This window comes from Castor canadensis, chromosome 12 (assembly GCF_047511655.1).
Source record: "Castor canadensis chromosome 12, mCasCan1.hap1v2, whole genome shotgun sequence".
In the NCBI taxonomy this organism is placed as follows: domain Eukaryota; kingdom Metazoa; phylum Chordata; class Mammalia; order Rodentia; family Castoridae; genus Castor; species Castor canadensis.
In genome coordinates this window covers 76581531-76598250 of record NC_133397.1, presented here as the reverse complement: position 1 = coordinate 76598250, position 16720 = coordinate 76581531, and the positions used below count along the sequence as shown (strand labels likewise).

Genomic DNA, 16720 nt, shown 5'->3' with positions numbered 1-16720 from the left:
TGCCCATTCTTGTTCCTATGCTCAGGTGGTTATGGTACCTATAAATTGCCAAATTACCATGAGTTCTCAGCATACAACCATATTCAGGAACAACCCTAATCTGACTCATGGCTTACGAAGTACATTGTGTCTCCAGCACTGTCAGGAGAGGGCAGAGTGGGGAGGGTTGAGCAGAGTGCCCTCTGTGCTGGTATCAGGCTCCACATGACAGCATACTCAATTAGTATCTCAGCTCTCCCCATGGCAGATGGCCTCCCCATGGCAAGGTACACACTTCACCTATCAGGGATCCCACAGAAGGCCCTGGCACTGGGCACACCAGTGGAGGAGAGGACTTCTGAAGTGCTTTGCCAGATCAGCAGATGTGAACTCTGGAGGTTCTGGAGTATGGGGCTTGCTGAGGGTGTGTGCAGCTGTTTAGCCTGAGCTACTCATGCTGGTCTTCTTGGGGCACCCATGCCCCTGGCATGAGCTCTCATCCACTCATTTTCCCTGCCTCCTGCCCAGAACCTGAGGTTTGCCAGGTTTTGAGAGCACAAACCCCTGCAGCCCAGAGAGTTTCTGGGTACAGAGCAGGGGGACAGTCGGCTGGGCACATGAGCAGGCTGAACATTTATTCTTCTTGGTGATTGTGCTGGAAATAGGGACAGGCATGTCCAATCAGGGAAAGAACTATCCAGGAACAGAGAATCTCACACTTCCATCTGCAATCTCACACCTTCTGCCTGGCACAAGCTGGAATGGCAGAATGGGACTGCAGAGGAAAGAGGAAGACACAGAGGGTAGGAAGAAGAAGTGGGCTCTCCAGCCTGGGCTCACACTTTGCCAGCCCTGTTCATATCCCCTCCCACTGAACTCTTGGCCAAGCCACAACTCTATGAGATACACACACACACACACACACACACACACACACACACACACACACTTCATACATACATAATCATTTGCACAGAATCTGTGTCTCTGTCAGTCTGTTCTCTCTCTGTATCTCTGTCTCTGTCTCTCTCTCTCTCTCTGTTTCCCTCTCTCTTTTTCTCTCCCTCCAACTCCAATAATTCAGTGATTAGAGGGCTGTGTGCTGACCTGACTACTCCATATCTCTTAGTTTCTCTTATCCAAAAGATCCATGGTCTCCTTATCTTTGGACAGTTTTTATTTGCTGACCCATCACTGATTGAGATACTCTTATGTGCCAGAAATTGGGAAAAGCAAGGAAGAAGTACAGTGAGAAAGAATACATACAGAAACAATCCCAGCCCAGCAGGAGTCAGCATGCAAGAATCACAAAGTGCTCTAGGAGCCCAGAGGATTCAGAGGAGGAAAAAGGTTGAAGAAGGGAAAGAAAGGCAGAGGGAGTGACATGCACATACGTATGGAAGCATGGATGCCCCTGACATGTTCAGCTTGCCCTGTGACTGTGACCTACAAAGAGAGATGGCGTGAGGGTGGAAAGGTAAACTAGAGCTTTGGTTTTGCAAGACTAACAATACTGCTAGACGTTTAGTCAATGACAATCATATTCCAAGCCAAAAATTACAACCCATGATAGCAAAGTGCAAGTGCTATTGGAGGCAGTCATGATGGCCAAGACAGTTGACACTAGGACCCTCCAGGACCTGTGGTTGCTGGAACATTGGGCACCACTGGAGGCTTCTACCTAGAGGAGTGATAGACCTTAGGCTCCATGAGCCCTGGACAATAGGAGTCAGAAGGATGTGAGTGAAGGGCCAATACCAAAGTCCAGACAGAATAGGGAGAGAAATAGGGGGTCAAAAGTTTCTTTCTGAGAACTGCCTCAGAGGCAAAAAGTGGGGGGAATGTGGATTCACTGGGTACTATCACATGACAAATGAGAGTATCCTGAGGCCTCTGGAAGCACTTGCATGCCACCTCCCCAAAGCCACTACCACTCAGGGAGCTCTCCAAGGCCAAATTTCCCACATATCACCCAAGTCCCTTGTTCCTGCCTTGGAGGCAGGGATGAGGTCAGGTAGCAGATGCTGCTTTGTCCTCCTTTGTTCCTGTCAAAGAAAAATGCATTGCACTTTCCATACACCTGGTTTAAATGTTTTCCACTTATCCTGTAGTATGCACTGCTTTAGCACTTCAAAAGGGTTTGAAGCACAGGTTAACACTGGTTTGGACTGTGCAATTGCCTATAATCATCAAGGAAGAATTCCCAGAATAAAAATGCCAGTAATGACTGATGACAAGTGTGTAAAAGTTAAGTTTATGCAATGATAATAAGGTTGGGAAACAATCCCAAGGCTATGTAAATAAGCTAAGGATTTGAGTTCAAAGGTATTTCTCTGTGTGCATTACACATATTCATGCACAAATGTGCTTATACATATATGTACACATACATATATGTATACATACATATGCATAAATATATACACAGTGCTCATATACATAATATATAATGTACACAAGCATGTGTGCACACATACACAAACCTGTATGTGCGTGTAATACACTACATAAACATATATATGTACATGTGCATACACGTACTATGCACACCTACATATATACACCCATATATACATATGCACATATATACACACGTGTGTGCAGTGTTCATGTATATTCTTTTCATTCATTCACACTTACATCCTGAGGGGTGGGGAGACACCTTAAAGGCCACAGGGCCCTAGAGCTTTGCACTTGATTGGCATTTACTAATGTTTGCTGAATTAAATAAAGCAAACCTCTGCCATGCCCATCTAGTTTTTATCACTGACCATTGCTCTCAGGAGTTAATGTTTGAACCTGGCCATAAGGAAATCGACAGCTACTGACCTATGCCCAATATTAAACTGGGAGGTAGCCCCCTATAAAACAGCCAACAGTGGGCAGCCCAGCCAGCAGAACTGTGGGTCAGCTGTGGAAAGGGAGCTGCATTGCCACCATGAGCTTTTCTGGCAAGTACCAGCTGCAGACCCAGGAAAACTTTGAGCCCTTTATGAAGGCAATCGGTGAGTGCTGGCCTCACTACTGGCCGAGACCATTCCAGGTCTGATTTTGAGATGGGAGGAGAGGTTCAGGCTGTAACTGAAGTAGGGCACATTTTACTGACTTTAGTGGTCTTCTGTCATTTATGCTATTACTTGACAAGGCCACTCCAGAGACAGTGGAAATAGCACTGATCTTGGACCTGATCTGGATTGAAGTCCATGTCTGCTGGAATTACCCTGTTCATTCCTGCAAGCATGCATGCATGCATGCATTCTTCTAGCAAACACTGAGTCAAGATCAACTATATATCAAGGACCATGATACCAGGGAGACAGATAAATATGAGTTCCATTTTCAAGGTCATAGTTTAGAGACAGAAGAAATAAACGTAACAAAGTACCCCTAACATGTACGACTTTGTGGCAGCCACTTGGTAAGTAATGCCCCATTTAGATCTCACCAAGACACTGTGTTAAGTACCATTTTCCCATTTTGTAGTTGAGGCGACTGAGCCTGAGAAAGGTTGAGTTGTTGTGACCAAGATCACATGGTAGGAAGTGTTTGAGTTGGTATTGGAAGCAGGCACCGTTCTCTGTGAATTCCACTTCAACCCCCCCCATGTCTCCTAGGGCACAGTAGAGTGTGGTGCTGCGGAGGTTGTGGAGGAAAGATGTGAAGGCTCAGTAGTGGCAAAGGCTGAGCCTTGGAAGATAAGCAGGTGCCCACTAGGGCTTTGGGAAGGGGAGTGTGTTTTAGGGAGAAAAACTCCATTAGCAGAGGGTACAGAATGATAAAGGAGGGTGCCTAGAGGAAGAAGGGAAAGGAAAACAGGAAGGACAGGGAAAGGAGGCCCTTCAGGGCCACCTGAGCACTCCAAACTTCTTCTGTAGGCAAATCACACTACTTCTGTGTCTCACATCCTTTACCTGTACAACAGGACCCTCCATTCCTGCTGTCAGTGCATGAGGTTTCCATGAACCTCTGCTCATACAAAAGCACAGAGGTGTTCTGCAATTGGTAAAGCCCTGCTTCGAGACAAGGAATTTCCAGTCCATCTTTCCCCAGATGTACTCACAGGGAGAGGGAAGCACAGATTTGCCTGATGAGCTTGTTTTGTGCGTGGTATCCTGGTCAAATTATTACCAGCAAACCCATCCTGCAGGGGTGACTTGATTTGGAAAATAAGTGCTCTAGTCCTTCTAGTATGAAGAATGAAATGCTTATACTCCATGAGAAAAGCCATTAAGGAAGGAAGAAGGTGAGTGAGCAAGAAGCAGGGAGACAAGAGGAAAGGTTCTTCAGGGCCTTTTCAAAAGCTAACTGGCCAGACAGTGGCAGGCCAGGCCACTGACCTTCCTTTTCAAAGGTCAAAGTTCTTACCACAGAAAGCGTGACCTCTGGGGAGACACAGTGCCCTCCTATGCCCCTCCATGACACAGATTCTCTTGTTTACTTGGCCAGTGCAACCCCCATCCCTGCTGTCTCTAAATCTCATAAGTTTCTACCAGGTGTACCTGATGACCTCATCCAGAAGGGGAAGGACCTCAAGAGCGTATCAGAAATTGTGCAGAATGGGAAGCATTTTAAGCTCACCATCACCACAGGGACCAAAGTGATCCAGAACGAGTTCACCTTGGGGGAGGAGTGTGAGCTGGATTCCATGACTGGGGAGAAAATCAAGGTAGGTGGTGCCCATCTACTCTTTGCTTCAGAACTTCCCCTAGAACCTAGCCTAGGGTCTTCCTGACCCAAAGTTCATGCCTCACAATTTCCCTCATAGATACCTCATCTGGAACCCACCTCTCAGGTGAAAGAAACAGAGAACTCTTAGGGAAGCTGTTGTCATTTTCCCAGGGAAGTTCTAGGGTGCTCCAGCCTCCAAGCCCAAACTCTCCCATGTAGAGGAGGTGGGGAAAACCAGGCACAGAGCAGGATTTTAAGTCTCAGGATCTCCCATATCTAGTGCTCCTGGCTCTCAGAGTCCAAGGAGGGCCCAGCAATGAGGCAAGTAAAGGCCAGGGAAAACAGTACCCAAGCCAGGGCATCTTTACCTGCACTGGGCTGTGATTCCAGGTGTGCAGGGAGAGCTGGGCTGTGGGCCATGTAAGTGGTCAGCAGGTGATGAAAGGGAGAGGTGCTGTGAGTACCCATCTTTTCCCTATGAGACACCACACACCTCAGTGTAGGCAACACCACTAAGCAGCTGTCTTCTCTGCTCCTGGCCCCAGATGACTTCATGCTTTGGGCTCAGCATATTTGTCTCTTTACCTTTTCTGATTGCTCTTTATTGCTCAAGATATCATATTACAGGTCAAGATAAATTTCAGAAGATGGCAAGCCATCATGGGTTTTATCATGGGCCTTTTTTTTAACCTTGGCCCTTGTCTTCTGCCCCTGGTTGAGTTTTGTTTGTTTATTTTTGAGACAGTGTCTCGTTATGTAGCCCAGGCTGGCCTGGTACTTGCTATTTTCGTACTTCAGCCTCATAAGTGATGGGGTTATAGGCATGCATCACCACACACAGCCCTGGTTGGGTTTCTATGTCTAGATGTCTAAGGCTGAGAAGAAAGATCACAATAGGAAAGATTAATGTCCTGGAAGGACAAATACACACCAAAGCAAACTGCGCGTCCTGTCAACTAGCCAGCGTTTTGGATTTTACTATTGCCTCCCTCCATTAGCTTGGAGAATTGGGATTTTACTTGATTTTATTTTAGCATTTGTCTTAGGAACCTCTCACATGCTCATTTCTAGATCACATATCATAAATTCAAATTCTAACCAAAGAAGCCCTGGCATTTTCTTCCATTCTTAGATGTACTTCACCTCTGCTTAGAGCCAGAGAATTGGGGCACTAAGAGTACAGGGACAGGAGCATTATGGCTGTTGCCAGCAGAGACCATGTGGGGTATCTAACCTTATTAGCAAGGATCTTGTTCCCATCCCAGACTCCTCTTCACATGGCATCTCTCTGTTCCTTGTAGGCAGTGGTTAAACAGGAAGGTGAAAACAAACTGGTGACAACTTTAAAAAACATCAAGTCTGTGACTGAACTCAATGGTGACACACTCATCAATGTAAGTTGGCACTCTGCCAAGCTTATGGCTCCAAGTGCTTGAGGGGAGAGAAGAAGTGAAGGATGAGGATCAGTCCAGATATCAGGATGTTTTTTTCCACAGTATCTTGAGGAAGGGGTTCCCTTTTCTAATTCACCAAAGCTCCACATGAGCTGGCAATGACCCTATCTGGTACTACCAACCTCCCCTGTGCATTGTGCCACTTTGTGAGTCAATCAGACACTCCCAGCACCCTTCCATTTTGCCTCCTTGCCTACTCCCTGTCTCCTCTCCTCCAGCAATCAAGTAAGAGGAGCTTGGTGGGCAAAGAAACAGAAAGGCACACGTTGTGTAGAAGCCACAATTCCCCTTTTCTTGATACTAGGATGTAGCCAAAAGCCTCATATTCAGATTAGAGGACAGAAGCCCATTCAATCCAGAGATGGCCACAGAAATCCAGTCAGTCTGCAGAGAGTCCCTCCTGTGGGCCTCAGCAGCCCTTCCCATCCATGTAGTACCCCCACACAAGGAGGGCTTTGTTTGGCCAAAGGTTAGGCTTCTTCATTGTTGGTCAATGAATTTTTGAGAAATTGTATTGAATTGGTCTAGATTAGATGCTCTTGCTATAACAACCATTGGTACAGAAAAGAATTCAGCAAATGGCAGGACAACTCCAAGTGACAAAGACCTTACATAAGATTTTAGGAAAAAATGTCAACCCTTCTTCTGGTCCTATAAGAAATGGGACTCTTTGAGTTGTTTCATATCTTAGCATATTTGAGGCTATTTGGGGGACTAAATTAGTTTTTTACAATTTAATATCAGGTGAACATTTCATGATTTCTTTTCTGGCTTTCAGACCATGACACTGGGAGACATTGTCTTCAAGAGAATCAGCAAGAGAGTTTAGACAACTCTGCATCTCATATTCTTTTACTGCATAAAATTAATGTAATAAAGTGAACTTTGTTTTAAAAAATGTCTTTTCTTGTGCTCACTTCAGCTGCACATATACTGAAATTGGAAAAATACAGAGATTAGCATGGCCCCTGGGCAAGGATGAAAAACAAATTTGTGAAGCATTCCATATTTTTTTAAAAAAATGTTTTACTCTTGATAGTTTCTCATTGATGGTGACATTCATTCCAATTTCTTTGGGGGGGGGGTGCTGGAGATGGAACCCAGGCCTCACACATGCTAGGCATGCATGCACTCTGCCACAGAGCCATATCCTCAACCCTGCTGTTAGTTTCAATGAGCAGTGATCACCTATGCTTTTTTAATTATAACCTTGCCAGGTAAGATCTGAAGGGCAATTCTCACCTTGAATACAGGACTCAGACTGTCTACTCAGGTGTCCCTGACAGAACGCCAAGTGTGGCATCTGTAGAGTGGCTCTGGCATGTCCTTTTTTAGTCAGCCATACAGACAAGGAGCTAGAGCAGGAAGGTGTGCAGTGGGCTCTTCTTGAGGGTGGCTCCCCATAGGCACAGGGTGCAGAAACACTGAGCAGACAAAGGAGAACTATACCAATGAGCCCAGCCATAGTGACCCACCCAACCAGTGGATAGGCACAAAAGGTCAGGCACTGACTGACCTCAAACAACTTTTTCTCCTATGGGAGGGGATGAGTGAGGGGTTCCAGAATTGGACAGAAGTAGCTCAGGTGGGAGAGGCAGAAGTAGGAAAGGGAAGGAGTCCTGTAGACACTACTTTGTACCAGACCATTAAGTGCTTATTATGAGTTAAGTTGCAGTCCCCAAAATTGACACATGTAAGTCCTAATCCCCAGTACCTCAGAAAGTGGCCTTATTTGGAAATAATGTCATTATGGATTTAATCAGTTAAAATGCAGCTATACAGAAGTAGACTGTGCCCCTAATTCAATATGGCTGGTGTCCTTATAAAAAGGGGAAATTTGGACATGAGGAGTATCTAAATGAAGGTTGGACTTATGCTGCCACAAACCACAGAACTCTCCAGAATGAGGAGACTTTCCTAGTACCTTTAGAGAGAGCTTAGTCCTGCCGATACCTTGATCTCAGACTTCCAGCCTCCAGATTGTGATTTAATAAATTTCTGTAGTTTAAGTCACCAGTTTGTGGCACAATGGCAGCCCTAGCAAACTAACACAATATTCAGACACTAAAGAGCTGTCTGACTCTGTCATTTCCACTTTCATAGTGACTTTTAGCTAGAAGGGTACTCAGCCTTCATAAAGGACCCCATTATTTGTTCCTTGGATTGCCTCACACACCGCCTATGGCACCTCCTTGCCCCCTGCTTCCTGCAAACCTCCATCTTCTAGCATGGCAGCACCTACAGTTATGCCCAGTCCAGCTTTAGAATGGTGGCCTGCAATATACACAGCCTCCAGTTTCTCTCACAACTAAGTGCCACTTCTTCAAGAAATCTTCCAGTTTGCTTAGTTAACAGCATACTCCCTCCCTCCCTCTGGAGTTTCATCTGCATCAGTGCATGGAATGACATTCCTCCTGCCTTGCATATAGTTTTCTATTGGGTTAGCTCTCCTTTTCCTACATTGGGGAAGAAGTCTTAGCAAAAAAAGAAATCCATTATTTGGGAATCTGAGGCAGACTGAAGGAAAGAGCTTTAGCCCTTCAGCAAGAACTCAGAGCCAGGAGATAGAGAAAAAAACAAAAACAAAACAATAGCACACTACAAAACATCATTATAAAAATAAATTCCAAACACACTAAAGAACTAAAGAAATATGAAATATTACAAATAAAGACAAGAGCAGATAAGTAAATTCAAATATAGAAGGCTATTTTGTTGTTTGTTGTTGTTTTTATTTTCAGACAGTCTCACTATGTAGCCCAGTCTGACCTTGAACTCCCATCCTTCTGCGTCATCTCCCTAAGTGCTGGGATTACAGCCATGTGCCACCATGATGGGTTGAAGACTTTCTTATATAACGTGCAAAGTCCATGAAGGAAAAAATTAATAAATTTGATTACTTGAAAACCTTTAAGTTGTATATGAAAAAGAGACAAAGTAAACATAGTTTCCCAGAAAAGAAGCAATGTGGGAGAAAATATTTGTGGCTTACATAACAAAGGCTATATATTTATATTTTTAGACTGTAAAAACTTTCCCCAAATCAATAAAAAGATCAATAAGTCGATATGAAGTCGAGATGAAAACATTAATAAGCAACTCACAGTATGAAATGCTTTTTTCATCAGAAAGGAAGGATGTAAGATGAGGTACCCACTTAAAAAAACTCAACTAGTGGAAAGTAAAAGTACTGATAACAGCCAAGGTTGAGGAAGGCTCTACTTTCCATGGTAGAGATGTAAGCTGCTGAAGCTCACACTGAGCACCATTTGTCAGTATCCCTTAATATTTTCAGTGTGAAGTCCTTAACACCTAGCAGTGCCACAACTAGAGAAGTGTTTATACATGTGCCCAAAAAACCTCATAAGGGATGCAGTAATGTAAAACCGGAAACAAACGTTCATCAGTAAAAATGGGTTCAATAAACTGGAGTACACAGTCACGCTCTGAAATAATCTACACTAGATAAAATGACGAGGCAGAAGTACATTATTGAAAAGGCAAGTTTCAAAACGATATATTATTCATGCAATTTTTGTTAAAGCATGTAACAATATTATCTACTTACATGCATATATGGATTTGAACTTATAGAAAAAAGCCTAGATGATTGGAACACCAGATAATAGATGTTACCTCTGGGTGGGTACAGAATCAGGAGGTTGAGAACTTTTTGAGTGACTTACATAGTTTGAAACTTTCACAAGCAACAAATCTTGTGGAGCTGTTTTTTATAAGCAATTAATTTCTCAACAAGTAGATGACTTCAAGGAAAATATCAGGCTTGAAGACATTTTTGTAACTAACTAATCCATGATTTTGGACCTTAGTTTTCTCATCTGTGAAACAGGCGATACAATACCTACTCTCGGCTTTTGTGAGGAACCCAGGAAATGGTGCAAGTCAAATGACATCTAAATAAAACATGTCATTATTGCCATTCAGAGATTACTTAGGGAATACTAGTGGGTTTCACATTCAGAGAGTTAGCAGAACCCTTGTTCTGCCCAGAGAAATTAACCTCTGAATGTAGATGCAGAGGCATAGGAGAGAGAAGAGATTTGCTTTGTCCGTACAGTTGACAAATGGTGGAACTGAGGTTCTTTCACTGTGGAGCCACAGGAGGAAAAAGTAAGACAGTCTTTTTGGCAAAGCGTCTGAGGATCAGGCAAAATTCCCAAAGATTCCTCCTAACCAGGCTCTTCTCCTGGGAACAACTCTGTTTTTGTTTTTTGAGGGTTTTTTTTTTCTTTTTTTGAGGAGGGGGGATGTTGTATGGTTTTACCTGAAAAGGAAATGCTGAATTTAGATGTTGTACAGGTGCCCAAGGAACTTTTGTCTTGAAGCCTGCTTCAAACGCTGAATAAACAGCTGTTTATGGAATCAGCTATTTTTACTTTGACCTCTCCCCGCTTAGGATCCTTCCCTTCCTCTGTGGGCATCTTGACAACAGGGGGCGCTTTCTCTTGAGAACACTTTGGTAAGGGCACAGTTTTGATGTTTCTATCCACAAAACAGCCATTTCCTTCTCCTCCTCTTCCATCCTGCTCCTTCTTATAAATTGCCATTAGTGTAAAGAAAGTAATTTGGGGAGGTGAGGAAGGAGGGAATCTATCTTAGTCCATATTACATCTTGATCATTCTATAATTTTCCAGTATTTCTTACTAGGAAAACATCAGAGTTCTGAAAGCATCCAAAGATACTTCCTTGTCAAGGAGGTGTGATGAAAGTAGGGTATGGTAAGAGGGAGGCAGGGAAGGGACTGAGTCTCTCCCATGACTACGGTTTTTGCCCTGGTAAGAAGCTTGGACTTGATCAGAAAGACAAGAATCAGTGAATGGTTTTGGTTCTAAGAATAACATGACATGAAATGCATTGTAGAAAAATAATTCTGGCCCTAGTGAAGATCCCAATTATAGTTTTCCTTCTGCATCCACTAGAGAAGTAAACCTTAAGAGATTTGCCCAAGCAATGGCTATGTCTGGCTTTCGTTCATGTTTATTGGTACATCAGTGGTGTGGTGGCAATGCAAGTGGCACCCTGAAGCAATGTCCCTGACAGTGGTACACAGAGCACCTAGGTTTGTCTGGTATGGCCCTGAAGGGTAAAGGTTCAGAATGCAGATTTCACCCAGTGTTAGTAGAGACTTTTTTAATGTTCTAATTATTCATTGTTTTTCACAGGCAGCAAAATATCCTTGATAGATTGACAACAGAACAAATTCATGTGTTTTAAGGCTAAGCCAATTATACCTGTATAAATATTCTTACCATGGCCAATTTCAAGTTATCAGTGTGATGGCAAAAGGAGAAATAAAGAAACTATGCAAAGGGAGAATTAAGGAAACCGAGGCATGGGTGAATATTAGCTCAAAGATCTGGGATAAAGGCAAATTAAAATAATGTCTCTCAGTTCCCATGCTAAGTATTTCTCTAAAATTTCATAACTTAATACAGTATCATGAAGAAAACAAAAAAAAAGTTAGTGAGGGTGCACAGAAAAGGAACACTTAGACGCTGTTAGTGGGAATGTGTTAGCTCAGCATTTGTGGAAATCAGTATGGAGGTTCCCTTCTCCCAACTAAGTAAATAAATATATAAATGTATAAATAAATATAGAACTACCATATGGTCCAGCTATATCACTCCTGGGTATATACTCAAAGGAAACAAAATCAACATACAATAGAGAGACCTGCATGTCCATGTTTATCAGGCACTATTCAAGGTATGGTAGCCATAAATGGATGTATGGATAAAGAAAATGTTGTATATATATATATATATATATATATATATATATATATATATATATATATACAATGGGGTATTATTCAGCCATGAAGAAAGAAATTATGTCATTTACATGAGAACTGATGGAACTGGAGATCATTATGTTAAAAGACTTCCTAGGCAGGCAAGTGGTAGAATGCCTGACTAGCAAGTGTGAAGCCCTGAGTTCAAACCCGCAATGCCATCAAAAATATGAAATAAAGTTTTTGTAAAAAAGACTTGAAAGTCAAGAGGGACTATGTGGAAAGGGGACCAGTGGGAAAGGGTAGAGTAGACAAGTGATAAGAATTTTATATGTATGTATATATGTATGAAAATATCATAATAAAACTCATTATTTTGTACAATTTAAAAAAAATACAGTAGCCACTGGCCACTTTGACTATTTAAACATAAATTCATTGAAATTAAGTAAAATTAAAAATCTGTTCCTCAGTCTTACTGCAGCACTTAGCAGTCACATGCTATTAATGACTACTATATTGTACACACACATATAATTCATTTCCACCATCCCAGAATGTTCTGTGAAACAGGGCTGCTACAAAAAGATTATCAGAAAGAAAGATGCCACGCCTATTTGCTTAGAAACACAGAGAGTTTAATTGGGCTTTGTTTATTGGTATAACACAAAAACTTGAAATGCACAGTTCCATATCTCTTTTGCTCTGAGATAAGTAAATTCATCCATTTGTTCATTCATTCATTCAACACACACTTACTGAGTACCCACCATGTTCTGGTGCTAGGTTCTGGGAATAGAAAGATAAACGAAGGCACTTAGCCCCTGTCCTCCAGGAGCTCACAGTCTGATAGAGGAGGTTATGTTCTCGGGTGGTACTCTGAGTGGTACTAGATGTTAAGGGGAGGAAGAAAGGAAAGTTTCATTTTGGACATGCTGAGTTAGATACACATGCAGAACATTTGAGAGGGTGCGTGGAGCTAGATTTCAGATGCAAGATCAGGGAATACAGATTTGTGAATCATCAATACAAGGTCCGCTTAAGCTCATTCAGGGAGTATTGCAGAGTGAGAAGAGAATGAATCAAAGACAAAACAACTCCAGCAAATGCCAACATGTCAGGGGAAGATGGAGAAACCAGGCTAGTGAAAAAGCCTGAGAAATCTCATCAAGGGATCATCACAAGGAAGCTGGGTCACAGAATTCAAGTTAGGGAATATCAGTTGATGAAGATGCCAAATACTATAAAGACTAAAAAGTACCCACTAGATTTGATCTTGATAAGAACCATTTTAGTGGAGGAGCAAGAGTGGAAGCCAGTCTGCAGTGGGTTCAAGAAGAAATGGAAAGTGAGGAGAAGCAGACAAAACTATACAACTAAAAAAATACTCAGCTATGAAGACTATTAGAAGCCCTCAGGGCGGGTCACCGGAGGCTCACGCCTATAATCCTAGCTACTCAGGAGGCAGAGATCAGGAGGATCAAGGTTCAAGGCCAGCCCGGGCAAATAGTTCATGAGACCCTATCTCAAAAAAACCCGTCACAAAAAGGGCTGATGAAGTGGCTTGAGGTGTAGGCCCTGAGTTCAAACCCTAGTACCCAAAAAATAAAAAGAGTCCTCAGCATGTTTATTGAATGCATTAAGAAGGCCAGCAGTGGGGAAATGTCAAGGATCTAGGATGGAGAAGGAATAACAATGGACCAAGATCACAAGGGCAAGGAGGGCAAGGAGTCCAGAGTACAGGAGCACAGGCTAGCCTTGGCAGGAGATAGGAACTTCCATTCCACTGGTCCAAGAGGGGAGGTGGGGACAAGGAGCATAGATAGACACAGAGCACAATTCACTGAAGACAACAAATTTTAGAAAGATGTGAAAAATGACCATGAACATGGGAGAAAGACCAGTGGGTGGACAGAGAACAATGACACAGAAGGGAAAGAGGGCTTAGGGGAGGTTTTGTATTTTGATGATTTGAATGTACCAGTTGGATCCTGGGGAGAATGTCAATGTTCTACTTGCCAGAGAGGTGGAGGCTTGAAAGAACTGTCAGTCTTCCTGTAGAAGCTTCTACAGAAGAGAGTGTCCTCAAAGAAGAGTCAAATGTCATACATTAATATTCTGCAAAGGAATGTTCTATCTGCAGAGGTTTCAGTTAGCAGATGCAATTCAAAGGGAGGCATGGTTCATTCTGGGAATGAAAGGATGGGGCTGGAGGAGCTAACATTTTAGGCAGAGATAAATATGGGGATTGGTGGAATAGCTAGACTTTAAGATGTTAGAAAGAGTTCTGGGATCAAGGATAGCTCAAGGTGTATAGAAATCTTGGTGATACCCCCAACTTAAGGGCACTGTTCCTGGGTTCCCAAAAGCATTGGTGAAAAATTTGGGGTCCCAGAAGATAACAGGCCATTCTTGGAATTGGTTAGTTCCCAAGACCTTTACTTCTCAGATGGAAATCAGTTTCCCAAAAAATGAGGATAAATTTTGCCACACCTCTGAAGAGATCCTAACCCAGGTGCGCAAGTGTGTTCCTTCTGGTGAGAAGGGCATAAGCCCCCAGGGCATGGACAGAAAAAGAAATTAAGGGAAGTAGCAACAATTTAGTACTAAAAATGGAGGTTTGTTGGGGTCAACAATGAAGTCTAATCTGATAAAGATCACCAGACACATGTAACCAGGAGCCAATTCTTCCAGGCCTGTGATCATCAGGTATGTGTGCTTCAACATTTCTCTCTCAGCTTCACCCTGAAAAAGACTTCTTCAATTCTACTAGGCCAACAACCAGAAAAATCTCACATATTGCCCAAGAAGCCCCCACATCACAAGTAGCCAAAAGACTTGGCAATGAGAGTAGGTAAAGGTACCACGTTCCGTGTGATCTCCAGGGATCTCCAGGGATCACCTGGGACTTCAGGTGATTTGGACAAGGCCCCCTCTTTTGATGCCCCATTCTGAAGGTATTTCAGGTCTCTTAGTAGATTCTAATTGACTAAACACAGCCCAGCCCTGTCTTTATCACCTCACACCAGCCTGAGGAAATGGGACTTACCCATCCTTGTTTGCCAAATCCTGACAATTCTGACCATGGGTGAGACCACAGCCCCAGAGATATTTGCACAGATAGGTGAGAAACCACCTGAAGACTCCAGGCACCTGCAACCCTTAGCTCAGATGCCATTCCCTTGATGACACTCCCCTCAGTTCACACACACACACACCCCACATCCTCCTCTGAACCCCTCTCTTCATATAGTTTGCCATTGCACTTAGTATTATACTGTGCTTTAACTGTTTACATTTTGCCTCCCCACACAACTACATTTGGAGCTCCTTTATTAGGTGTGAGATCCTACCATGCAATAAAGATAGTAATAGGAAAACTTGGGCTGGGATGAATTGAACTGAGTTGAATTAAACCAAACGACAGTGGAGAACACAGTGAAGACAGCCACTGGTTGAGCATGACCCTGACTTACTCATCAAGGGTCTCTGCAGAGACCCACCACCTCCAGAATCTTTCCCCATGTCCCCAGGCACATTGACTTTTCTCCAGAAGATCCTCATTGCTTCTTATGGAACAGAGCCGGAGCTGGCTCATTGCTGGGCTCAGCCATGACCTGCATGGGCTGGTTGTTCAGGGCAGCCTCACGCATCTTGTGGTACATGAACTCATTCTGGCGGAACATGCGCAGCTCCATCTCTGTCTGCACCCGCATGGCCTGTGGAACAGATACACCATAAATAGTGGTAACAGGCCCCCAGGACATGGTTCCTGACCTATCTCACTGAGATTCAGCTTTGCTCTTTTAGAACACACATACACACTCATCCACTGTGGCCTAATATGTGAGCAGTGTGCCCACTTTTTAGAAAGAGGAAATCAGAACCCTGAGACAGTAGTTAAGGAATTGTTTTGGGCAGAGAATGTTCTCAGAATTTCTAAGTGGGGACCTGGGTTTGAACCCTGGATCCTGTACCTACTGATTATGACAAGTCACAATTACTTCAGTCCTCAGTTTCCCCATTCCAAGAGATTCCTTTGTGTCTTACAGTGAGTTGGGAAGATTATAGTGTACAAAACACAGAAAAGCCCTTGTTCTACCATATATCCACTCAACAAATATTTGTCAAGAGCCAGACATTGCTCAGGAGCTGAAGGTACCACAGTGACAAAGACTGCCTTTTATAGGCTTAACCTACTGGACATAAACTATGTTATTTGTCTCTATTTGTCCCTCACTTGGTCCTCTCATCAATTTAGAGGGGTTAGTGTATTAGTTTCATTTTATAGACAAAAAAACTGGTGATCTGAGAAGCAAAAGGACATCCATACCTGAGGTCACATTAGTCTTAAATGTAGTTACTCTATCACCCATATTATAACACCAGCATCTGTCTGCTTTCCCTAGAATACACCATCTGAGGACAGCTGGTCATTTTCAAACAGCTCTTCAAAGCACAAAGGAAAACAATAGCTATTAAGACCACACTACTTACCAGGCACTGATCTAAGGGCTTTTTACACATCAACTCATTGAATCTCATCAGAACCCTATAGGCTCATCCATTCATATATTTGCAAAAATCACAAAGCTAGAAAAGTCACAAGCTGGAATGAATTTTGGTGGTCCAATTCCAGAGCCTATGATCCCAAACTCCACTCTATGTAGGATACTTTCTAATATAAATGGTGGTGGGGCACATACACACTTGCACACATACCCCCTCCCAACACACACCATTGTTTAGATTTTCTCAGTCCAGGCTTAGGGGCATCACGATGCAACAGACTTGGAGTTCAAGCCTCACCTTGTCATCAACTCACTAGGTAACTGTGGAGAGATAAGACCTCTTCCCTGAGTC

At 43.1% G+C, this 16720-nt stretch overlaps 2 protein-coding genes and 1 non-coding gene across 4 annotated transcripts in view; 2 read left to right on the top strand and 1 right to left on the bottom strand.

The window, feature by feature from the left end:
* The first annotated feature begins 2826 nt into the window (after positions 1-2826).
* On the top strand, positions 2827-6999 carry Fabp1 (fatty acid binding protein 1). Its single transcript, XM_020185687.2, has 4 exons — positions 2827-2984; positions 4473-4645; positions 5949-6041; positions 6880-6999. Exons 1-4 carry the CDS (start codon positions 2918-2920, stop codon positions 6928-6930), a joined length of 384 nt encoding a protein of 127 aa, XP_020041276.2. The 5' UTR covers positions 2827-2917; the 3' UTR covers positions 6931-6999.
* An 11-nt stretch (positions 7000-7010) lies between these two features.
* On the top strand, positions 7011-7114 carry LOC141415175 (U6 spliceosomal RNA). The gene has a single exon (XR_012440189.1). It is a non-coding gene; the product is annotated as a U6 spliceosomal RNA (small nuclear RNA).
* A 5359-nt stretch (positions 7115-12473) lies between these two features.
* The window catches only part of Smyd1 (SET and MYND domain containing 1), a 44459-nt gene continuing 40212 nt past the window's right edge, over positions 12474-16720 (bottom strand). For both annotated transcript variants that reach the window (XM_020185808.2, XM_020185817.2), the window contains one exon: positions 12474-15576. In XM_020185808.2, the coding sequence (XP_020041397.1) occupies positions 15418-15576 (159 nt within the window). In that variant the 3' untranslated portion in view covers positions 12474-15417. The remainder of the gene's footprint in view (positions 15577-16720) is intronic.